This window comes from Caloenas nicobarica, chromosome Z (assembly GCF_036013445.1).
Source record: "Caloenas nicobarica isolate bCalNic1 chromosome Z, bCalNic1.hap1, whole genome shotgun sequence".
In the NCBI taxonomy this organism is placed as follows: domain Eukaryota; kingdom Metazoa; phylum Chordata; class Aves; order Columbiformes; family Columbidae; genus Caloenas; species Caloenas nicobarica.
In genome coordinates, this window is record NC_088284.1 from 73,697,305 (window position 1) to 73,724,057 (window position 26,753).

General features: G+C 35.0%; 1 protein-coding gene across 1 annotated transcript in view; it reads right to left on the reverse strand.

Moving 5' to 3' along the window:
• SHOC1 (shortage in chiasmata 1) overlaps positions 1-26,753 on the reverse strand; it is a 103,396-nt gene that overhangs the window by 24,359 nt on the left and 52,284 nt on the right. Inside the window, exons 4-15 of the mRNA XM_065656948.1 lie at positions 25,415-25,544; positions 24,720-24,801; positions 18,677-18,858; positions 15,910-16,072; positions 13,913-14,015; positions 13,064-13,214; positions 10,907-11,011; positions 7,390-7,519; positions 6,437-6,531; positions 5,224-5,466; positions 3,628-4,077; positions 1,109-1,234 (exon numbers count right to left, since the gene is read on the reverse strand). Of these exons, the coding sequence (XP_065513020.1) occupies positions 1,109-1,234; positions 3,628-4,077; positions 5,224-5,466; positions 6,437-6,531; positions 7,390-7,519; positions 10,907-11,011; positions 13,064-13,214; positions 13,913-14,015; positions 15,910-16,072; positions 18,677-18,858; positions 24,720-24,801; positions 25,415-25,544 (1,960 nt within the window). The remainder of the gene's footprint in view (positions 1-1,108; positions 1,235-3,627; positions 4,078-5,223; positions 5,467-6,436; positions 6,532-7,389; positions 7,520-10,906; positions 11,012-13,063; positions 13,215-13,912; positions 14,016-15,909; positions 16,073-18,676; positions 18,859-24,719; positions 24,802-25,414; positions 25,545-26,753) is intronic.

The following is a 26,753-nucleotide window of genomic DNA, read 5'->3' on the forward strand; positions in this document are numbered from 1 at the left end:
TTCTTCATTTTCAAAGATTTACTTTTCAAAAATATTTTCAAATGATCTATAGGAATTATTTGAGTAGCAGCTCATTTAACTTCACTTGGCCAATGCCCTATTTCATAAGAGCAATTAATAACTTCATATTTTTAAGCATTCTAAAAAAAGGTATATTATTATGTCCAATTTTTCAGTCTTTCTGGAAATAGGTCAGACACTATAGTATTTTGGATGGCCATTGTATAATTTTATTCAGGCATTCCTGTATTAATGTATAATTTTTTTTTTTAATGGTGTATTTCAAATCATGCTTCTTCAATGTTCCACTGCTAAGTAAAATACTTGTGTGAATCTTTCTAAAATGGCTGTAGTTTGTGTTTGGGATAGATTCCTTTCCTTCATGTGCAAGGCCACTATGGTGAAACACACTTTATTTCAAGGACTGTAATAGGACATCAGTCCAGCTGTTACACAATTCTTATCTCAGACAGGAACAGATACTGCTCTACTCTTTTCATTGGTTCTTTCACCATTAAGTACATGGTTGGAGTGAATGCATTTCCACAGAAAACCAAACTAATCTGTGCTAGGCCTACAACTCTCTAGCACTGAGCATGCTTAATTTGAGGCTGTCAAATATCTTGGATAAATATATTCTATATTCTTCTCCACCATTTCTATTGCATGACAAAACTGTCAGTGCATGTTCTTTGATACAATGCCCTGAAAAATACAACAGCAAGAGTTCATAGGGTAAGGCTCAGTTATACAAGAGATAAATCCATAATGGATTATTACTGCATTGAAGACGCTACCAAAATGACTACCAATCCCTTCTGTCTCCAGTTCTCTCATTTGCTCTGTCAGGGGAAAAATGCAGAAAAATAATTTGAGGGTACCGATTGGCATGAAGAAATTTCCTGTCCACCGAAGTCTGTTAGTCTTAAGAAAGAATTCCATAGTCTGCTCTCACATCTGCATCAAAATAAATATCCATCTATTTGGAATATTTTCAGTCTCAAGGAGCGGATAAGTCTAATAATTTCCATATTTGTCTGATTAGTGTTATTTAATAAAAAATATACTGCAAAGTTATACAAAAAAAAGCATATCCAAAGTATTATACCTGATGCTTGAATATTGACTGTGATACTGTCCTCATTCTCTTGTTCTTTTTCCTGTATTCTTGCAGTCTCACATACAGAACTGTCCTCTTTGTGAACATCCACATGCTGTTCTTCAGCTTGTAGTACTAAATCATTAAACCACAAGTGAACATTTAGATACAATATCACAAAACCAGCTCAATAAATAAGGAAACTATTCTACAAATGAGTCTACATGCAAAAATGTTTTCAAATTAAGTAGTTTCTATGACACATGCATTTTCTTTTCATGAAATTTATTGTTTTCATGGGCTCATACAGTATGGAAGAACCATGAAGACACCGAGAGAGATGAGGCCCTGTCAGCCTTCACAGCCTGATAAGTCAGGCATTATCAGGTTCCTCTTCATTAGGGCAGAAACACAGAGCTGGAAAAACTAAGGAGCTGGTACTATAGGTCTATAATACAGCTCCAAAGGAAAGCTCCTATGCCCTTATATGGATTAAAACATGTCTGAAAGGAAAGATGGTACTGACTATAAGAAGCTCAGAGTATGAAAAATAGCAAGTGTGAGTAGAAAAGGTTTGATACTGTAAGTGACTCAGGAAGAACAGGGAAGCTGCAAATGGTAGGAAAAAAAAAGAAAAAATGGTTATTGAAAAGAACTTTCTCTTGTTTTATAGCCATCTTTTGCAACATGTTAGTATTTCCAAGTCTCCTTCCCTTCTTCCTTTTAAATACTGATGCATGAACTACAGCTTCTGCCTCCAAGTCTTCCTTTGGCAGCTCTACCTCTGTATCTGAGAGGGGTTCTGGCTCAATAGGTATCTCCTAAATATTGCTGATTTTTTTCTAGTTAAGAATGGCCAGTTTCCCCAGGAAACAAACTAATCACACGGAAACAGAAAGAAAGGAAAAAATTAATTTTTTTCTAGTTAAGTTAAAAAACCTTTCCTGATTTTGAAAAGCTATATAGGGTTCAAAATCTGATCAATGAACTGTTTCTACTACTTCCCTCCTATGTACTTTCTGAACTAAATATTATACACAATGACATTTAAAAAAAAAAAGCCAAACAACAAAGACAATAGAGAAAGAGCGCTACAAGCAGCTCTGGCATTTCTTATTTTCAGTTAAATTTCGAATGACCCTTAATAAAAACTGTTCATTATTAGAAAAAGTGTACAATACTTCACATCATTTCTACATCAATGTGTTAACACCTATACATTTTAACAGGTTATCTATATATCAAACATAACTGATCTGCAACACTGGGCTGTACCTGTAAAAATACTCTAAACTGTATTTAACTTACTTAAACCTCCATAAGTCTATTTGTAAATGTAACATAGCTTGTCTTCCAATACATTTGGACCTCTTGTTAGGAGTGTCGAGGGCAGGGGGTCGAGTGCATCCACAAGAAGATGCAGTTCTAGTCAGAGTTCACTAGATGGTAGCATAAAACTTCAGATACCTTGATCTACTTCAAAAATTGAGATTGTTGCTTTCTGGAAGTGTTTCATGCATGGCTACCAGCATCAGTAACAGAATTTTTTTCAAGAAACAATTCACTCCACAAGATTACATAAACCTGCAGTTAAATAAATATCCCTATTTGATAGGAATTCCTGCTGAAAGCTTTTTATTACTACTATTGTTATTTTTGTTTTTAATGCTGGGACAGATATCTGAAGCAATAAAAGTTATTGTCAAAATTCTGCCATGTAAGTCCAAAAATGAAAAATATTCTTTTTAAATATGACTTTATCCTGAAAAGTGAATCTGGAAATATGTCACTGTCTCCCAATATTTTGTGTCACAAATATTTTTTAAAAACCCAAACAAATAAGTATATACTTGTACTTCTTTCCCCACTATGCTGTTTTGCATTCTGCAGCAGTCAATGCATAGCCTGAGATTCTTTCACATAAGTATTATTACCAGCAAGAACAGGGCTACCAAAAACTTTCTGTTTTCTGTAAAACTTGTTCTGCCTCTTTGTTTGATGGGGTTTGCACCAAGGTAACTGGCTCAAATGATTCTTTCCAGAAAAGAACTGTAACTCTTGTTCATTGTCTAGGCTATGTTGGTTCTACAAAAGTAAGAGTCCTGATAATTGATATTTGATCACTACAATTGATAACTACTATTTATCCAAAGAGGCCAGGAGATCTGATTCAGAACATAGATAGAAGAGATTTTGTGAAGTAAGTACCATTTAGAGTTACTTTGTCAGAACAGGAATAAACTCATATGTTTATTTTATTAAAAACCACCAAAAAACCCCCAAACCCAGATCAAAAGCACTCTCCCAATCAAAACAAAGAAAATCCCCTAAGATACCTAAAGGAAAAAACAAAAGGTAAGATTGCTAGCTGAAAATTCAGCTACATTAAAGATCATAAAAATGTTACCATTGACTTCAAAGGAATTTTTTCCCCATAAATCTACTAGCATAAACTAGCATCTATTGGAGCTGGTATAAGAAAGCAGAATTAAACTTGGAAAAATGTCAAAATAAACTGGTTCACATACCTTTTTCAGGACTATCTACATCATTATTTTCCTCTCTTGGAGTGAGTGTATGTTTAGATCTCAGCATGATAAAATTGCTCAGATCAGAATCATCATCGTCCCATTTTGTAGCAAGTGAAAATGATGCAGGCTTTTGACTACTGGACGAGTTATCTTGTCTGGAAGATATGTCTTTACAGCTGACTGATTCAGATGACTTGGGGCTTTTCTTCTCTTGGTTTAAGAAATAAATTGCCTCTTCTACCTTATTCTGTTTTATGCTTCCTCTGGTAAGCTCTTCCACAGGTGTATTTGTATTGTGAATTTTGGCAGATGATGCAGCATTCATATGCAGGGCAAAGTACTGCCTTTGATTCCACGGTGACATGTGAAGATTAACTGGTTTGTCTGACTGATGTCTTTCAGCAGAAATTAGCTCCTGGTTTGTCACAGAATTCTCTTCTAGCCATCCTAAAAAATAAAATTTAGTTTATCTGCTACAACGTTTTTTTTTCTGTTCTTCCTCCTGATTGTAGTTAAATATTTTGGATAATTATAGAGAAAGCATTTTTTTTTTTAATTTCTTCTTGCTGCCTTCCCAGATCACTAGAATCCACTTTTAGAAAATTTGTACTGATTAGTCCTAAGCAAAAATGTACAATGTTGAGAAACAGAAGGCCACACTACTGTTTGGAGAAGTTTTCACCGTCTGCATGGTGCTTATTTGTGTTAAGAGTTCTAGGCAACTGGGTGTAACACATTTAATTAGGAAGAAAAGATGAAAAGGTTAACAGATGTTTTTTTTAGAGGAACAAGAGGAAGTAAAGAATGAAATTAGCTCCCTCTAAGTACATGCCTCACTAGAACTGCATTTTTTTTGTATTGCTGCTGCACATCCATGTTAAACACAGTAGCTAAACCTTTATGATAGGTAAAAAGCAGTTAAGTGGAAATGTTCTTTCATAAGCAGTGCCTATTTGTTTCACAATATATGATGCTGTAGCCAACCCCTGGAGTTCTAGAATCACAATTCATGTCTTGCAGTCAGGCCACAGTTATGTAGTAAAACCTAAACAACTTTTTGCATTTTCTGTTAAAGTTTGATTGTAAGTATGCATAATGGTCCATGAGAAATTCTGAAGCTTATGAGCGCTTCACATCTGAAACCACAGCAGCATAAAAACCCCTCTGAATAGCATCACAAAATAGAGAATTTTCACTGTAGCATACTCTCCCCACTGTCTGTCTGCAGATAGGACTACATGAATATCTGACTTATTAAAATATTCCAATGCAAAATTGCTATTTGTTAAGCAATTCTCCTGTATGAAAGTATTTTAATAAAAAATAGTATGGCTGATGTAGGCTACTTTTCATCTGTACATTAATAGAAAAGATAACTTGGTGTAGTTTAACACTTCTGTTCTTATAATTTGTTCTAAATTTAATTGTAGTAGTGTTGCTACTTCACGTTGCTATAAAACATTTTTTTCTTGACAAAAGAAATCTTTGATTTCCTTTCTTCTTGGAGCTATGTAACAGTCACTGCGTGATTCTCTTTTAAAGCACCTGAGTTTGCCTTTTTATCTTTTTTTTTTTTTAAAAGAAGGTACTTACTTTCTAACTGACGTGATGTAAATTGTGTGAACGTTTCTACTTCTGTAGGAAGCAAACTGTTTGCATTACTGGCATCTATATTTAATTGCTCCAAAGTTTCTATGGAGGCTGGATTTAAACCAAAATGAAGCCACCAGCCCTCCTCTAGTGAGCTAAGTACTGGTGCTTCTACCTCAAGTGGTAACAATTCCTTCAGTTCTGCAAGCAAATGATGCTGATATGCAAGTTTAACTGTCTGACGTTCTACAAAAAACAGAAATAAACATATAATATTAGTAATCCAGAAAAATGAAAACAATGTCATTTCGGAAACGAAAGCTCCCAAGTACTGATGACCTACTACATATATCCATAGTTTATAATACCACTTTTAACTCAGTGTCCACTAATAGCAAAGCAGTGTTATCAGAGCAAGTGTGCTTTTTATTTACGGAGTGTACAAGTAAGGGGGAAGATCTAATAACGTGTAGCTGCATTACTAAAACTACAAATGACCTTGTTCATTATCTGTGGGTTTACCTGTTGTGCTTTCAAGGATTTAACATAACCCTTACCCGAAAAAAAAATGAACTTAAATAGTAGTGGGCCTACGATATATTATTTTCAACTATAAATGAACGCACAAATGAGTTGGACAACATAAATCAATATACATAAATGAATCCTGAAACTTGTAAAATGAAGGCAAATAAAATGAAAGAACAGTGGTAATGAGTATTCTGGTACTGTCAGAAATAACCTGCAGCTTATTTTGGGTTTTTTATATTTTGCTTCCTAACATGAACTCAGTTCTTGTCAAGTTATTATTTTCCACTAACAGCATTTTCTAATCATTGATACATATTTTGAAACATTACTTAAGGAAAATAGTACACAGAAAAGAATTGAACAGCTGGCCCAATTTCAATTACCACAGTTATTGAATATAATTAGTAGTAGTGAGCTGAACATTTTCAAAATAAAGTAAAACTTACTTCATTCAAATTACCTCCATAGAAGGATACATGACATAACAATTTTTATGTTGCCATACTGTAATTTTGTATATGTACTAAAAGAACAAGATAATACAAACTTCAGAGGGTTATATTAATTGGATAAATCTCAATGATTCCAAAAATGTAATATAACATTATCTGTAATATAACATTATCTTTTTACTATATTTTTTCCATGGACGTGGAACTCTTCAACATCAATTAGAAATCCTTACCGACAAGCAAAAGAGAGTTCATATTATCCCAATACTTCTCTGCTTGCCATACCGAACATTCTAAGTATTCCCTAGAGGGCTCTGTAATCAAAATACTAAGAAGAACATCAAACAAGACTGAGAGGTATGAAGTTTAACTGCATTACCTTTTGAATTTTATTTTATACAAAACTACCGTTTAAAGATCTACCTTCTCTCTAAATTTTCAGTTCATTCATTCATTCACTCATCCTTAAAAATTTTTTCTTGTCCATATACAAGGTCACTTCATGCAACACTACGGTGAACAGGAAGGAGAGGAGCCATCAAGGCTGGTTCATAAAATAAAGCAGCACCAAATAAAAATTATATCTAGACTGTGGTTCCCTCCCCAAAAGGATATTTAAATTCTTTGTGCATATATGAGAAAGATAGCAAGGCAAAAATGCTAGTCTTGCAAACAAGATGTGAAGAAAAGAATGAAGCAATCCTGATCCTATGTCAGCATGAAAAGGTTTAAATTCCATTGTTGGGGAATATCCCCAAAACACAGACAATACTTTCTTCCTCTATCTCTTCTGCAGATTTTGTAGGTGATACTTGCTCAACATATGTGTTTACCATATGTATAAATTAATGTAGATACACACATACATACTTGCTACATAAATATATTTAAATATTTACAATTGCCTACTCCAGAAAAGAGATTAGATTTTCAGGCTATTAAGTCCCCCAGGAGAAAGAATTCTACAGTAGTGACTGCCATTTCCTTTCTCAAGCTCCCCTGAAAAGCCGCAGACACGGACCATTCACTCTGTTCCCTCTTTCATGCACAACACAAAAATATGCAGCTGTGTCAAAGAACACAACTACCAATTCACAGATAGACTAAAGTTATTTTTGCACTAATTTTGAAGATGTGTGATTTAGAGGATTTATGGCAGGATCTATCACTACAAAGTTTTCAATACCTGTTACCAGAAAGAGGAATAGGTTCTTCTTGAAGTCCTGTGCACAGAAGATTAACCCATGATCTTTGTTGTCTGCATGGAGGAGTTAAAGGTACTTCCATTTCATCTTTTAGATACGGAACATATATAGCTAGAAATTGCATAAAACCCCACCCAAAACAAAAATTTAAAGAATTAAATCACAAAGCTACTTGTGAATGAAGCACACATACTTAGTAATTTTACACTAGTCAAGTTTTGGATTAAAATACAAAATATTTTCATGGGAAAATTCGCTATTTAAGCAATAAAACCGAAATACTTCTCATTTAACTTCCAGACAGTTTGGGGATAATAATGTGTAGATCACATTCCTTTACTCATTCTGTAATGTAGTTCTGGCTATATACTCCTTCCATGTAAGATGATTTTTATGGTTAAATCACCAGGTACTATGGCTGAGGTTTTGATATTAGGTGTTCATCCCTGTGCGCCTTCTTAGATAGTTCCCACATAAATGATGTTAATTAGATGGGACAGAGACTTGAGACAATGTTGTGGTGTCTGTAACATTCGGATGAATGGGCTCAGGAACTTCAGAAAGTCATAATTTCAAACACAAAATTACTCTTTCAAGCAGAATTAGTACTCATTTTAATTTTTAGGGATGACCACTGAAATGAATTACAACACCACTTTTTTAAAAGCAGTATACAAACAAACCTGGCATGTTAAAAGTCCCCTGCAAGTCACTTTTCACATCCTTTTTTTTGCCAATCATGTTAAATGCAGACATTTTAATGGATTATTGTTTTTCATTCAAATCTAATACGGAATTTGCAACTTCATTGAATTTGGTGACATTCCATAAAAATTGGCACTATACATGATTCCTCTGGTATTCATCTCTCTAGCATTCTCCTAATCATATTTCTTGCTAAGCTTGACTAGAAAATAGAGGCCACAAAGAACACAGTTACTCCCTGTTCTGTGGAAACTAACAGCCAGAAAAATTGTGTCTCCATAAGGAAAAACACTTGTAGCAAAACCCCTATTCATTGCCACAGGCGGCAGGCAGCTGCAATCACCATACACACATTGTTTGGCCAACTGGCACACATTAATCAGCCACCTGCTCAGACGCTTACAGCTGCTCCTTGTCCAACCTAAAAAGCAGATTGTATGGCCCAAAGGGTAGAAAGGATAAAGGGCAGCGTTAGAAAGCCAGAGAAGGTACAGTGCACATTGGAAAAAAAAAAAAAAGTAAGAAAGAAAAGTGGTTACAAAAGAAGGAAACGCATTTCCAATCAATACAATTCCTTTGCCATTTACTTAGATCAAAAAAGCTCCGTGAACTTCTGCTGTGAACTTCAGATCACAAACTTTTTTGTGGTGAAAAAGAAATCTAGTGATTTTCTTTGAATAAGACAGAGGGTTGATCTCAGGATAGCAAAAATTCCTGACATATACAAAAAGAAAAATTATTTCTCTTTGATTCTCTTTGAGCAGTACTGTTCATATTTGTTCTTGTCTAGTTATTTTTGCTTTTGAGACTGGAACGTTTTGACAAGCTACATTAGTTAAACTCTGCCTCCACTCAGGGTGCCATTCCACTTCTCAGAGCATTAATGACAAAGTGAATGCTCTTGTCCCTCAACCCTTTTATCAATAAACAATCCTCATAGGTACCAGGAATGGAAGGCAAACAATGAAATGTCTACTGAAAATGCCATTCTTTTCTGACTGTTTTCAAGTTTCTGAGTTCAGGCAAACATATTTCACTTCTGGTAACTCATATATAGCAAAGTTAATTAGAAGGAGAAGACTGTAGGGGATCTCTTCTGAAATTTCACACCTGATATAGGAACTTCCATTAGCAGAGTGTCTTAGTAGTGGCATGTACAGGTTTGCAGGTCTCTATCCTACAGATCTGAGTATATACTTAAAAAAACCCCGAACTCTCTCTCTGGATATGGAAGCTTTCTGTGCCCCAATGATTGAATTTTGCCTGATTCAAAGGCAGAGCTAAGCCAGCAAACTTGCAATAGAGATCAATGCCACCACTTTCTTTAAAACAATTCAAGATGGTTTGATTACTAATCTACTCTGGAAGAACAGATAATATCCTAGCTAAAATTATAATCAACTTGTTATTGCTATATACAGCAGGAGGGTCTCAGACTTCTCAGATCTACTGCATCTAAGCTCCTCTTGCTCATCATAAGCTTTAGAAGAGCTGTAGGTAGCTCACTAGATTCAGATTACAGTTAGTCACGCTTGTCTTGGTGGGACAATATATAGTAGGTTTGCCTTGAGCTTTTATATCAGACACTTTTGAGTTGATATGATTGCTCCCACCAAAAGGCCACTACAATACAATATAAGGAGTGTGATGCTGTTAGCCTGAGGGGGCAATCATCAGTCCAGTATAAATCACATTGAAACTGAGACAAGCGAGGTCTTGGTCTGGAGAAAACCCAAAATTTCTCAAGGATTTTAGTAACTGCTGGATGGAAAATTATTAAGTGAACATGCACTGGAGGACAATACTACTACTGTTCAATGCAATAATGGCTAGATTTTTCCCAAGCTAGGATACACATTAGGGCAAGAAGTACATTTTTATTCAAGGATCACCACCCTGCCCAGATCACATCAATTTCTAAATGTCACTCTTTGCTTTTCTGCATGAAAAATGTCATCAGCACAGCCATTTCTCTGCCTCTCTTAGCCAGCCAACATTAAGCTGTGAAAACGGTACAGCTGGCAAGAATACCCACCATTTTGAGAGACTGCACCTGGAACCTGAATAAATTTTAACTGAGGTTGTATAGTTAGTCTGTACAGTCATACACCAAACCTGTTCGGCATTTGTATGCATTGTAACCAGGTTGCCTGACTGCATTTTCAAGCTATTAAAGGCGGGTATGTATAAAGGATTTCCTGATGCCAGTGTAGCAGGAGCCAGGATTGAACACACACACATTAGCTAATATTCAACATTTTCAATTTATTTCTGTGGAAAACAGCTCTGGTGACTATGTGGCTTAATTTCTCTATCACACAGCATTACTGAACCATTTGCAAACCAAAATGGCTGCACAGGAATTTTTAACCCCTGGAAGTATACTCAGTACTTCTCCCTGAATTGTCCTCCATCACCCTCTTTTGAAAGCATTTACGTAAGACTTTAACAAATTTTAAATTGTGTTCTTTTACTCCATAATTTTAATCAATATGTCTTAACTTTCCTCTGTCCTCTAGATGAGTTGTTAGATAAAAAAAATCTGAAAAGCTAATCAAGTGCAAAAGATATAGACACCACTTGCAGCCAAAAGCAACATGAAGGAACTACGAAGTTGATTGTGTTTAGCTTTTAAAACTCTTGAAAGGAGTATGGCACTTCTAGCTGCTTAAGGTGCAGGTACAAAATAGGAGATTACACAAAGCAAACGTACTCCCAAGAACAGAATATAGGGACTGTCAATTGAGGAATTTATTTTAAATACCTCCCCTTGATTTATGTAGATCTTCCTACCTGACTCACAGATTTCCAACATACTTCTATTACTGGAGCAAACCTCTTGTGGTATGGGACAGTACTTGGATGTTTCTATTTCGTATGTAATTTCTGCTTTGAGATCTGAAAACATAAAGTGCCACCAATGAATCATTTATTCCTTTTTCCTGTCAGAGCAATTTTTTCTTTTAAATTTTTTATTGAATCTCCATAATGCATCACTATGAAAAATTACAGTTACGCTTAGTATGCTGTAGCTGATCAGAGAGCAGTGGTCACTTTTGTCCCTTAAAAGAAAAAAATACAATTTAGTATAGTCATTATCCGAGCTATTCAAAGTTCTTATGACTACAGTGATGTGATTTCTGGAACAAGTAGGTAGCCTAAATGTAGTTTACCAGGAGTTTGTGTATGATGTAGATTCTCTTGCTACTAAAAAGGACTAAAACAGAACAAAAAAGAATAAAAGGTTGATGTCTATGTACAAAATCCTCAAACCTTTGCAGTGGAGGTTGGGTCATTCAGCTTGGAACATGGCATGTACGTTGTGATGTACTACAAGTATCAGCAGAATGCACATGAAACTGCCTTAGTCAAATGCACACTTTAAAAAGTATTGTTCCTGTCTTCAATAAGAGACTGGATTACTCCAAACTGCTGCCCTTTCAGAAATAGACTCTAGCACACACCCTCCACACTCAGAAGCATGAAGCTTCTTTTAGCTGCTTCGTGTCAATCTGTGCTGGTTCGACTGAAAATGAATTAATTTTCTTCATGCAGTTAGAACCCTTTTTTTTTGTAGCTAGCATGGCTATTATTTGGACTTAGTTTGAGAACAAGAGATAACACCCCAGGACACAGTTAATGTTTTTAATTGCTCTGGTCTGAGAGCCAAGGACATTCTGAGCTCTGCCCACCGATGTGAGGCATTGAGGAATTGGGGCATGGATGGGGCAGAGCTTGACTGACATCCAGACTGAACAATCAAAGTATTCTATTCCATTAGTGTCAAGCTTCAGATTTAAGGAGAGTCGAGATCTTCCGCTCTCTCTCTCATGTTCTCAACTCTTCGCTCTTGGAGGCCTATTGAGGGGAGTTCTGTTCAGGACTTTCCTTAGTTTGGCCTTTTGCCATCCTATCATTTTGCAGAGGCCTCTGGGCCTTTCTGCCTTTTTTCTCTTTTTTTCTCTCTCTGGGATCAGCTGTTTGGGACCAGGTGCTGCTTCCTGGGACTGGCTGCTCTGTGTGGATGGAGTTTGTGAGGAATTGCATTAAGTACCTTTTATTTTATATTCTATTTATATTTATATATATATGTTTACTAGTAGTATATTAGTATTTTGTTATTTTATTAAACTGTTTATCTTAGTCCAAGTTTCTCCCTTCCCTTTTGATTCTCTCCTCTATTTGGGTGGTGGGGGGAGGGAGTGAGCAAGTGGCTATCATGGTTGTATTGCTAGCTTGAGTTAAACTACGACACAGCCAAAAAAGTGGTTCTCCTCACTTGTTTACCAAACCAAACACTTTTTTTTTTTTAAATCAAACCAAAAATATCTCAGGCAATGTCTTTTTCTTTCACTACACAAAATAGTGTCATAGACCTCAATCCAGTAGCCACTAATTGTCACTAAAGGTGTAATTATCTGGAGTATAAAAGCATTTAGTACCTCCTCTTAAATTCCTTTAAAGAGTTACTACTGTCATTTAGAATATTCCTGTTATCCATGGAAATATTTAACCTTTTTTTCCCAGAAATCTGCTTTCATGTTGGCAATTACAATGTAATACAAGAAATTCATATGATATGACAATACTGCATACAATGCTCATGAGGATGTATCTGAAAGTAGAATTAGTTACAGATTAAGAAAACATAACACTACATTATTATATTAATGGTAGACTGGATTTAATGAATCACAGCTCATGTTATGTTTGTTTCCAAGATTACAACACAACTATGGATAGAACCGAATGGCAAATAGTTCACTTCCCCCTGGCTACCTGAGGAGACATTTCTAATACTCAGAAATTTGGGTATAGCACCATTGGCAGTCTCATCCAGAGAAATTGTATTTGATAGGCTGTGCACTGGATATAAAAGAGCTGGATTGTGTTAAATGTGTGCAAATAAAAGGAAAATCAGGTGAAGCATTTAAGAAAACCAGCTCTCACCTTGTTTGATCACCTCTTTGCAGATGTCTTCATCAGCCATAGTTTCTGGAGCTAAACTGAACAACTCTTTCAGTTCCAAGTATGACGGAAACTTAAGAGACTCCGACCTGCCATTGCTGGGTTTGTAGAACTGAACAGGCAACATGAAATACTGGAAAACATTAATCACAACAGAATGGCAAGTAAATTTCCTTTGATGCTACTGTGTAGCCTAAGCTTTTTCAAAATCTTGAAACAGCTTAATTCTAAACCAATCTAAGAGCTTTTAAAAAAGAAGTCATATGGCATTTATGCAGCATACATGAAGATCTGCTAAAAACAGAGGAAAAAAATAGTGTTACAGTATTTCAGATTCAGTCAGTGGAGCATAAAGGGGGGGTCTGAACTTACAGTTCCCAATCAAGTAAAATCCTCATTTATTTAATTGGCAGTTTGGGGTTTTTTTAGAACTTTGAAAAATTGACTAAAAAATACATCTGACTTCTTTTTAAAAACGAAGCAAAGCTGGCCCCTCAGATCCCAGAACATGTCTTAGGACTTCCTCTTTCCCATGCACATGTCACAGATTCCTGTTCTAGTTCATTTTTATTCTTAGCGTAACAGTACCTACATAAAACTGCCATCACATCAGGTCTCAGGGAGAAACAGCTGATCAGAGTGGAGATTCCCAACAACAGCATCCAAGAAATAAAAAAACTCAAATAATATCAGTGTTTTGTAATCTTGGAAATACGAAGGCTACAAATATTTGGCAAGTATGAAAAGAATGCAGTGAAATGACTTGCAGATGAACACATGCATAACATAAAGCAATCGCTAATATAATAGTAAGAAATAATATGATGGTACCTCTTCATCTTTTACAGATACAGTATGGAAGTTTTCTTTAATCCCCTGCAATTCTTTTTTACTCCCTTGCATCTCCACTTCATTTTGCAAAGTCAAATGTTCCCTTTAAAAGATCATAAGACAAAGCAAGTGACTTTTTTGTATTTCTTCATATCTAAGACCGAAAGTCTTAGCAGTAGCTTTGATAGCCATATAAGTGGCAAAAGTTGTTTGGTTTTTTAAATCCATGCTTTTCTAAGAAAGCAATTCCAAGGGATGCTGTACCAATCTGTTTAATTTACCGAAATTCTTTTTCAATAAATAGTACATTATATGCAGAGTAGAACCACTTAATTTGGGACCTGCCTTAGAAAAGTTACAGAAAAAAAAAATGTTCATCATCTCAGTATATAAGTCCTGTTATATAAAAATGCTTTCTGCAAAAGCTGCAGACCTAATTTTCTTCTAATGTGAAGTTTTTCTGCTATATACCAAATTTCTGTAATCTGTGACATTGACATTATTTATCTTTTGTCACCTTTAATTTCTATTTTCAGGAACCACTGAGCACCAAAGAAGGCAGAGTGTGCTCACTATTAACTAAAATGAAAACTAAAAGTATGTTCCCTGGTTCAACTGACAAACTTTTAAAATGCCAAGAAGCAAAACTCAGGAGTGAGGCTACTACTTGCCTTGTAAAGCAAGGATACAAGCAGAACAGGGATGAAAATTTTTCAAGCAGAAAGAAAACCTTTCATTAGGTTTGCCCCTCATGGCCATTACAGGTACTAATTCTAGAATGACTTTTTGGGGGGATACTTTCCTATCAGTCCCTGACAATGCTGTTTTCCTGCAGGAATACTTTAGACTGAAGAGTATAAATTGTTCTATGCCTAGCCCCGGGATGCTAATTGAATTTTATCTGAAGTCCATCTAATTGTATCTCTTTGTCTAAATGCATCTGCCTGTGTGCTCCACTAGCAAGTTTGGACTCCCACCTTGAGAAGGCTGGTGGCTTTGCTAGTAAGCTGCAGATCAGCAAGTCAGAGCTATTTCTGTAAAGGTTCACGCTTGCATTTTTTTTCACCTGTCACTGGTATTTCTGAAAGTCATTGCAGAATTTGGATCATGTTCTGTTCACTGGATATTTACAGTGCTTATACATGCACACAGTCATGTGTCTGAGACTCAATGCAAGATCAGTGCTGATGTTTGAAAAACCAGGCAAATAACCCCACTCCTCCTTGGTTTGTTACTATATATGTACAGTTAAATCAGTTAAAATCTGCTTTGCCTTGTTTGTGAATCATGAAACTCTACCAAGTGCAAAGGAAGCTACACAAGTCATCCAGACATGGAGTAAATCAGTACAAAATTTAGCCAGACTTTGTGAATATATGTATACAGCTGAATGTATTTACAAAATACTAGGCACAGTCTGAATATAATTTATACCTGTTTTAATGTATTAACACCAGTTTGTTTAAATTCCTGACATATGACATCATTCAATTAAGTTCGATCAACCTAGCAATACGAAACGGAGCAAAAACATAAGACTAATTAATATTTAAACTTGAAGAAATACAATGCAGCCGGGTAAGAGCATAGATTTATTGACAGCGTGACTGAGACGTTAAGAAGGAAGGAACCTGGAAGCATGTGTAAAATCCTCCTCCAACTAAGTTCAGTGGCATTTTACTGATAGGGAATCGGTCAGTCTGAGAGAGGACCAGGTCCCTTAAAGATGGACATTTTTTCAGTATTCCAAAATGAAAATCCTGAGTACAGTTCACACTTACAGAATGTAAAAATGACATAATTTCCTTTATCCAGTTTTCTTAAATAACGTGTATAAATTTTATCCTAGTCATTTTTTTGTAAGAAGAAAAGCTGAAGTCTTTACCTGTTGCAAACATAATTTAGTTACAGTTAACGTACAACAGATGTTAAAATGTTAATGGCATTATACACCAACTATTAGTTCAGTTTAATATTATAGAACAATTTGTAGATACCTGAAAATGTTCTCTTCTGTAAAATTCTGTCCTTCAGAATCTAAAAGGGGATCTTTCACTAAAAAAAACTGTAGTCTGCTCAGAAGCAGAGATGAAGTAGGCAGTTTTTTATGAAAATTTTCAAGATTATCAATAAAAACAAGTTCCTCTTCCACACATAAATCTGAAGAAAAATACATTAACAAACAATGTAAACATAACAAGAATTATCAGAATAAAAAGAATTGTTAAGCAAGTGTTGGAATGCTATAAGTATCAGCAAAAAATAACTACTTTTTACTTTAAATATTTCAGGATTTTTAAGTTCTAAATGTATTGAAGTCTAAACTTCCAATGGTTCAAGTGATAAACTTTGGTTTTCTTTTTCTTTTTCTTTTGTCTTATATAACACCTGTTAAAAAGAAAAGGTACTTTCTTATAATTTCCTTGTTTGGATTGTAAAGTATGACAAAGGAACTTTTTGAGGTAGGTTTTGGCTGAGAAACTTAGTTCAGTGCAATTTTTTATGTAGAAATGAGGCAGTCTCTCTGTACGCAGTGAAACCTAAATAGAGATTCTCTAACTCTGAAAGAACACAACATCTATTTACAAAATGAGCAAACAAAAATATAGGTTAGAAGTTATTATGATTTCAAGAAAGATGACATTACAGACCTTAATTTCTTTTGAGTTTAGACTACTGTGTTCCATGAGACAGAACTGATGCAGTAATCACAACTCTATTTGATGCACTTCTTCACATTTGCAATACAGTATACACACATATATACACACATATTATACAGATATAATACATATAGAAAAGTGGATTTTTTGTTCATCTTCCTTATTTTTTATCAACATGGAAACCTCCTTCTCTCCACATTCTCCTCTCACTCACTGGATGACTATCCGTAATAGCCTTCTTTTCCTTCCTAGTAACTGGAAGGTAGATACTGATTATATTTCCTCCAGATTATTTTACACTAACACAAACAGATCCCCATGAAGAAATCTATCGATTGAAAAATAAATGCCATATTATAAATTGGCTCTGCTTTATGAGATGAACAGTTCAGGAGAGACTACTAGAACTGCTAGCGGCTTATAAAGCTTAAAGTACCTCCAATTAAAAATTGACATATTTCTGACATAATTTACAAAATTCCTGATGTATTCTTCTTTCTTTTCTTCAGACAACTAGGAAAACAAGGTAGGAAGCAACTCAATATTCAGGCAAATAGTGATCACAAAAATAAGTGCTAAAATAAATCAGAAGAAAAAGACTGCTTCAATTACATAAACTTGATCATGCTGTCCTCAAATAATATCTCATTTAATTTTTGTTAGTTCAAAGACAGCAGGATAACTCCTAATATCCTAACATTATATCAGGTCCAATAAGGCACAACTTTGCCCTTGATTGCACTTACTATTTCAATTTAGCTACAGTTTTAATTATTTTTTATTATAGTCATTTGTATAGTATTTTTTTTATTACAAGTGGCTCTAGTACTTCAAGTTTATGAAAAAAGGAGGGCTTTTTCAATTAATCTCACTACTCTCATGTGATTCAAATATTTTAACTAGTGCATCTCTTTGTTAATTATAACACATTTTAACCTTTTACTTCCCACATCGGGAAAGCATGCCTACGCAAGAATGCACTTACACACTTACTGAAGTTCCCTCCTAAAGTGGAATAGATGCATCACTTACCTAATTGCTTTCCTAAAACAGAATTTTACAAGTGGAGCAATAGGTAGGTTTTGAAAGTCACAAACACCAGTGTTCGAAATCCATACAGAACTAAACTCAGTTGCCACTTTGCGATTTTAGGAAGTACAGTTCCACATTTTTAAAAAAGCTTATTTTTCAGAGTTGTGACATGAATGCAATATCATCACTTTCTTTGATTCAGTAATTTCTATTCATGAAAGCACTTTAAAAATAACTTTAATAGCCTTAAGCATATGCTCAAGTTATTTATCAAGCAAGGAGAAAAAACCCAGTTCATGTTTGAATGCGGGCTGCACTGCCAGTGCTGTCATGTGCTAGTGTAAAGTTAGTCTCTTTAGCTTAACGGTATAAAGATGGTTATCACTCCACTGTGACCTGTTTCTCATAACACACAGCCTATGCAAAACAGAAAGGCTATTAACAGCATGCTAAATACTGAAAATTTGTTTGTAATCTCATAAATCTAATGCAACTTGGAAGAAGATTAGAGCTCTACAGTTAATGACTGAACCAAATTAAGTTTTTAGCTTTTCCATTCAATGTGCTTCATATTTCACAGATTTTAACTTTTTTACTGGTTTCCACTGCTATAGCCCAGTAAAAATTTATTAGCTACATTTTAAATGTGTGCATAACCCAATTCAAACTATCATCATCCCAACCACAAAGCAGAAACTGCTTACTTCTTTTCCTTCCTGACATGCTAAGAGAACATGCCACAAGGATCTAATTTTATTGAAGTACAAAGGATCATTAGCATTTTGATCAATGCCTGGTAAGATTTATCTATTGTGATACTTTTTATCACCTTCTGCCGTATATTTGATCAGCCTGACTCTTGTTTTGGCTTGCATCTATCCTGAACTGTTAAGATAAGCCCTGCTTGTCCAGGGAATAAATCTCTCTTAAATGGTTATAACTTCTGCAACTGCAAAGGCTGTGATCACCCAAATGATTTCTTCAACGTCTCTGGATCATGCACAAAAATTATGGAAGTTCAGAAGCTGACTCCACAGAAAGTTAGAAAACAGTGAATTAAACACTCTACCTTGCCGTTGTTCTTTAAATTCAGCAGCATTGTCAATCTTTGAATACTGGTCTTCAATGGACTCTTCCTTAAAAACATTCTTCAGAAATAAAAGAGATTCTTCTATGTCCGTCTGAGAGCAGGGATTTGAACTTGGAATAACTTCATTACTAATATGGAATGCTAGAGAGGAGATAGGTTTCCTAAAAAGCAGAAGAAAACACCTGACACTTAAGCTGTTGTAAAAGCACTGTCATAACTTCCCTGACTCCTCAGTGAATCAACAGCACTCAAAAAGATCCTCTAAGAACTTTTATAATCACCATATTCTCTGAAGAAGATCAGGATTAGAGTTGTTGTAACTATTCACTAGATCCGTGGTCAAAATACATGTTTAAATCTTCCTTGAGAAAAAGCCCCTTTTGTTTACCACCAGCATTAAATGGAACAAAAAAATAAAGGCTGGAAAAGAGCATCAAACCTATTGATGTCATAACATTCGTGACAAAAAATTGCTGCTGGATTAAACGTATAGCTGCATCTCAAATATCATGCAGAAATTGCAGGTAACTGCAATAGGGAAAAGACAGGACAAATGAAACAAAACCACTTCATTTTCGTGTCGCTTTTCATACTAATCTCAATACTACTATTATTCGTCAGAAAAAAACCTGCTTGGCAAATAAACAGCAAAATCATTTGACAACAGAAAAAAAAATCATAGTCTTGAGCTAATTATGCATCCAGACACAGACAAAATATCTGTAATTGCTAATCAAAATACGGTCATGTTAATGCTATGTTATTCATATAAATGGACTGGAACAAACTGAGTCTGACTGATGAGTGCCAACACTTCTGAAGAACCCAAATTTTCTGCTCATCTATAATTATTGAACTTAGTATAATTTCAGACAACTGATTTCTCAACTGTGCATCTCATTGATTTATTCAGCTTTTTAATAATCCTTTGCATTATGCAGTCTTGCTATTTGCTAGCCATTTGAAGGTAAATGTCATAAATGGAATCCTTATATAAGTGTACCTCTGAATTTCAGTATAGACCTTCCTGCTTAGGTAGTAATGGCAAGGAATCTCTACCACACATCTTTAAAAAAGAAGTCAACTCTTTCACAACATTTTTGAGTACAGCTCAAAAGTTAATTTTGAGACTATAAGTAGTATAGTTCACAAGCAATAACTATGCAATATTGATAACAATTAATGTCCAAACTTTAATATGGCCTATGTCTTTGAAAATCCATGGACCTTAGAACACTGTGCCGAGTAACACGTTGGCCCACTTCACTGAAATCAATGGGGTTTCCTATATTTTTATAGATAGATCATGCTTAAGTGAGTTGCTGATTTGAGACTACATGGGCCAGCCTTTTCCAGTCTTAGTAAGGCTGTTCTGGAAAATGGTAAATACTTTAAATGACAGGCTATGCTAAGTGCAGAAACATATGTTCAAGTCATACATCTATGCTTGTACAGTGTTTTGAACACAGAAGGTACTACATTAGATTTAACGTATTTATCTTCAATTAGATGTTTACAATATGAAGTGAAACTTTCAGCAGTATTAAGTGTACTTCAGTGATTAAGTGTATGTACTGAAGCTAATAAGGCAGTTTATACAATTAAAGGGATTTATCTAATTAAGTCATTTGGTAATTTCTAGGGATTAATGACTCACTTCCTTATATGCTGCCCTGCCAGGTGTTCTCTCAACCCTGCCTAGGCACTCTGTGCCTCTTCGGTGTTTTTCTTCCACTTATTTCTTGTCCTCTTCTTGTTTCTTAGTCTCTCCAAGGGGCTATTAGGCTCCCTGGCACTTTGAACTGGTTTTCCCTAACATATCAGTCCATTTCACTGACCTCTTTGTTCAGTCACTCACACTCCTCACTGGCTTACATGAAGAACTATTAACAAAAAGATCACAATCCCCAAAACCCCAAGTTGACAAGCTTTTGTCAAAGTATCTCCTCTCCTACTCTAGTTACCTAAGTTTTTAAACACAGAGAAAAGCATAAAAAATCTACACAAAGACCCTATTTAGTAGTAAAAACTTGTGCCTACTGTTAGAACAGAATAAAGTTATCTTCTGAGCAGAGTTTTAGAATAGAATGTATTGCATCTTATGATAAGCAATCCAAAGATACAGAACTCAATTATAACTGTATTACATATCAGCACATTTGGGACATACTTTGATAAATATTATGTCAAACCATAAGTCTAGAATCTTTTAACTGGTTCTGCCTTTTCGTATAACTCCAGGACTACAGTTCTCCTGTGAGCCATACCCAGCAGTGAACACTGTACTCCAGAAAAAATGCCTACCCTTGGTTTAAATTACAATAGCAGAACATTTTAGTGCTTGTTTCCAACCAGTTCTGAAAAGATTATAACATCTTGCTTATTTCCTGTAATCTGTTGTTGTGACTGTTAGAAAGAAATGAGTGTTATCCATAAATGTACTTGTCATGCTACTCACTTTCTGTTCCTTACTAACAGTAAATCTACCAAAAAAATATTTACTGGAGGTCAAGTTTTAAATATGCAAAATAAACCACCTACCATATTGACTGCTCATTCTTCCCTCTTTTTTGTGTGTCTTGCTTTGCAAATACATGGTAGTATATTATGTTCCCCATCAGGAATACTTAAAATGATTTGTGATTAATTATGTGGATTAATACTGCTCAGTCCCACTCACAGGGAAACCACTATCCTAAAATACCTGAGTTACTTAGATTCTCTTTACTTACCTTAAACTGAATGCAAAACATTTGAAGAACCTGAAGCACACACACATCCTTTCCTCCTAAGTTTAACTCCTTCCTTCTTGTTTCCTAGTCTCACTCCAATTAACCTTTCACTGGTACACAGACTAAGCCCAGCTCATTTCAAAATACATAAAGTATCTCAAATTTTCCGTAACTACAGTCCAACACATACAATGATATCTTCAGATTTCTCTAGATGTTATGACCAACCTAAGTGCTAAAACAAGTAGAAGTAAATGCTGTTTGGTCTAATACATTTCTTCATTCTTGGCAATTAATATCCCTTGAGATGGCATCTACTGACTCTTGATTGTTAACAGTTGATATCTAAACAACACTGTGTCTTTACAACTTACTTGGGAATTTCTTTTTCTGTTACTGTTACTAGTCTAGACAACATCTTGGGTGACATCTTTGCATGGGTTTTGCAGCATCCTCAAAACATCTATCACTCTCTGAAGGTGCAAGGATTATTATAGTACATATAATAGTCTTATTTTTTCCTGAAGATGCAGAATATAATTTCAATTTTTCTTCAGTGCACCTTTCAGTATTAATCTAAACCTACAGTTCAAGCTCATCATAAGGCAGAATCTTTTCAGACGCAATTCATTTTGTAGTTACATTGTTGTCATAAAATTTCAAAATCTATATAGTTTTCTTCAAAAATGCAGTGGTCTACTGGTTACATTGATAGATGCTGGACTGAATTAAAACCTGAAAATATGATTGAATGCTTCCAGTTTACAGGATTACAGAATCACAAAATGGTTGAAGTTGGAAGGGACCTCCAGAGTTTATCTAGTCTAACCCTAGTTAAGCTATTCAAATGCAAGTCTCCAAAATAACATTTCCATGTTGGTTTTGGCATCCTAAACAAGTAAGTGCATTATTTGTACTTTGATTTTGCTATTTCTATAGCACAAAAAAATTTCTGTGTCCACTTGAAACTGTTCTTTTCTTTAATATATTTTTTTAAAAATTTCAATTTTTTATCTTCAGCAGTTAAAGTCAGCCCAGCTTTCAAATCATGTGCATTCTCTGTAAGTCAAATGTTAGGGAAGAGTTAGGGCTTCAAGTCCAAATTTTAATAGCACTCAGACATTTCTTTACTTAGTACTGCAAGCCTAAGGACAAGATGCAAAGGAGGGCCTACACAGCTAAAAGTTAGCCACTTCAACATGTGTTATTTATCTGAACCCAAGAGAGACAAGAGAAGAATGGCTGTTAGCCCATAGAACAGATTTCCCATCAATCTGAGAGAGCAATGCAAGCATCACAAGGAAACCCACTCAATTCTCTTACAAAGTATTCATCTCTCTGTTGTGTTCAGAAGGTAAAGACTAGTACTATGAAACCAAAGGACCAAAGTCGAGAACGTTTTCCAGTTATTTATTCCTTCTATTTTTTAAAAAAAGCAAAATAATGTTGAAAATTACAGAGGAAGTCACTGAAACATCAGAAAACTTTTAACTGGACTTTGACCCTTTTTAAAAGGTGACACTATGTCATGCTCTATTGGGTACTGTGTTTGGTAAAGCCGTGCTTATAAACAATTTTTTTTCAAATCTTCTAGTTGACTGAGTCATGAAACTTGTTCAATGCTATTATCTTCATTATTGAGCATATGACTGTAGGTCATTTAACAAAACCCAAGTTGAATACAAATACACTGTCTTGGATATTTCTAACAGCATTATGACAAAAAAAGAAAATGAATTCATTAATGTTCACAAGATTTCCATTAAAATGGTAATATTGTAATCTGCATTCTCTAGAACGAAACTAAGATACTCATCCTGTGTGCCAATCTAAGATATGAACTCTCTAGTCTTTCAAAGTATTTGGCATTTTTGCATGTTAAAGCACTAGCACTCTCCAAGCAACTTCAGTTACAAGGACTCATCTTCTCTAGGTCTGTCAGAAAATAAGAGTAGCATATTCAGTGGATAACTGCAGAGTTTTTGGTTCAGATGATATACAGGAGTTTTGACAAAGCCAAACCCAGAATCAGCTCCCCAGACAGCATTCTTTAACCAAGCTCCACGAATTACATAATATTAGGAAAACACAACCTCTCCAGAGCCTATTATGGTTATTACCTAATGATCAAATAATTACACAGAAGATTACCAAGAGAGTTAACTGTCCTTTTAAATTCAGGTTAAAGTTGTTTGTTTTGTTTTGTTTTTTCTCCAAAAAACTTCCCATTATGTGCTTTTTGTTCTGGTTTTCTTCTCCTGCAGTAACTACGTTTTTGAAGGGCTGTGCACTCCCTTTTCATGCAGTATCACTTCTACAGGAAAAGCATCTCTCCATTGACACAACAGAAGGAGAATTTCACAGACAGCCACATCATTCATTGCACAGCCTTGAACCACTCTATGAGCATGATCATTTCTGTACTGTGAATGAGCAGAGAAAAAATAATACGTAGCAATGCAATTGCAAACTGTATCATAGCGAAATCACAAAGAGTGATGCTGAAAGGTACTGGCAAGCCTGGTGTTTACATGATTACATAATTCTGCAACTACAAGTTTTCTTCACAATCATTTTTTAATGCAGATTTGAAGATAACATAGCTTTAAGACTGGTCTGTAAAACCAAAAACGTAATTTCTGTATTTCTTTCACACTGACAATTGTTTGAGAGCAGAAATACACACTTTTTTTGGGGTTTTTTTGCAGAACCATAATGTTCTTTCATGTCTTATGTATGCTGGAAAGACTGTTGCCAAATGGTTTTTAAAATGAACTCTATTTCAGAGTTCATCTTATGCATTTTGACTTTACATATACAATTTTAACATAAATACATCTATCTTCAATTGCTATAATGCAAGTTTGACTTCTTATAGCTGCCTTTTACACCTTTTCAAAGATTTATAAATACCATGTTTCAAAGAGCTTCACCTGCAGTTAAAAGAGATAACTGTCTTAAGAGATGGAGAGAGGAAAAATGTCCTCATGATTTACCTTCAAGTTCATGCACAGATTTCAGACATTTTCTCCAACATCATAAATAGATTACACAACCATTACAAAAATGAGGTAAAGATGCAGAGAACTCCATATGAACAGAATACTACTTCAAGTGGAAAAGCCATCTTTGTGCTGTCTGCTACAGTGTACATCTACCTCCAGTGCACTGTACTCATGCTACCTTCAGAAAACATTTCCATATTCCGTTATTGCCATTAGCTTAAGATTCACAAAGTACCTGAATGATATCAAAGGCATCATACATGTTTTAAACTTAATGTTACTGACTTTTCCAGGAAATCCTCCACAGATAAACTTTTCTTCCACTGATCCAATACTGAAATAGTGATCATGTTCTGTGTTGGAGTAACTGAGACAAAAAAAGAGAAAAAGAATCACAGGAAAAACATTAGAATAAATTTTTATTTTTATGTATTGATCAAACCATTGCAGAGACTAAACAAACTTTACACAGGACATACAGAGGAAACAATGCTGTTAGTTTCCTTTATCAAAAGTAAATGCAGATAAACCAGAAAGATGCAAATACATATATATACATATATTTATCTCTATGCTTGCAAATTTCCATTTTTTCAACATCTCGAAACCTCAGCATCATCTTTCAAACCTTTCCCAACTAATCAGATTTAGTATTTTACTTATCTTTGATCACTGCTTTTCTTTCATAACCACATGTCCAGACAGTAAGTTTTCCAGAGATCTCTACAAACTAATCAAATATCACCCTTATTTATGGTGCCATTCACAAATAAATATCCATTACCTATTTGTTTCAACTTAGGCAATGAACATGTTCTACCATCAAGAGCTATATGATCTGACATACTCCTACTTCCAGAAATAATTTATTATTTTACTTATCATATTTATTTTTTTACTTATCGTATTATGCACGGACAGACGCTTTTCCTTTAATCCACAGTAAATCTAAACTAAAACTTAAAGACTATATAACCTACTCCTAGTCCATGGCTTCCTATACTTATCATCAGCAAAGAGTCCAGTGAGATGATACTCTCCATCTTGATGTAAGCAGGGAGGAAAGCAAAGTGATAATCTCCAGATGGAAAACTTCTGCCTTGCCATGCTCTGCACGAAAAAGGCATGTGATGAAATTACGAGAGAGTTCCACTTTTTCTTTTTGTACACTACCTTTTCAAACACTCCCATTGTCATCAACAACTGACAGTCCAAACTAACAGAAGATATTAACATTTACCAGACGTATAACTTTTAATCTACACTGCTGCATATGCAAAACTGCACATATGTTTAGCTACACTTCCCCGAACATTGTTTGTGCAATTACAAGCGCTTATCTTAACACTTGCATTGGTCTCCTGAACTGACGCATGTGTATAAGCTGACCAGAAATAATTTAAAATCATTCCTACTATTGCTGTTTTAAGTGCTCGTAATATTCTAAAGCTTCTCAGCTTTCATGTGCCATTATCAGCTAACAAAAACCCTATATAAATCCTTTATCTTCAACAAAAACAACAAGGGAGAATGGTAGTAATCAACTGAATTCTAGAATCAAATTGTCAATGTGGCAATTTCAGTTACTCTTCACTGAAGACCACCTGCAATAAACTATCCAATATTTCTTTTGTCACAGAAGTTTGCATGCAGTATTATATAAATAGCACAGAACAACAGAAAAAACAGTGAGTTGAGGAAGCAGAGAAAAATTATTCTTACATAGGTGTTTGGATTTAACAAGTTTATAGCTTAGAAAGAAGTTGTCCTCAAGAATTGCAGGGTATAAAAGGCATATAGGAGAAGGCAACTACCTATAGAAATGTGGGAGAACATCATGAACGGGACTAGAAATTTTTCTCTAGTTTTAAGTCCATTGCTTCTTTTCAGCTCTGTTGCTTTTAGGTCCTAGAAATGTCCACCCATTTCAGCATATGCTGTCAAACCAGTTATAGCTTGTACCTTTAGACATCTCAGGTGACGAACTATAAATAGTTCACTGACTTGGATTGCTACCAGTACAACAGTGCCATTGTGTAGGCAGAAAGAAAATGAAAAAAGAAAATAAGACATGGGAAGCAATGTGAACAAACACAGTTACTTCTGTGAAAGGTCACTATTACAAATCCTTTTTCCATTTCAGTTTAATCCTTTGTGGGGTAGTTTCAATTCTGTAAGTGTCAGTTGATTTTTAAAAAAAGGCAAAAACTACTGCTATCATAGCATCTTTTCTTCAGAAGGCTCTTTTAAAAAATTGATAAACACCATACTGATCCAATGCATTCCCTCTTGCCTTAGTCAAAGCATGAGACTTCACCA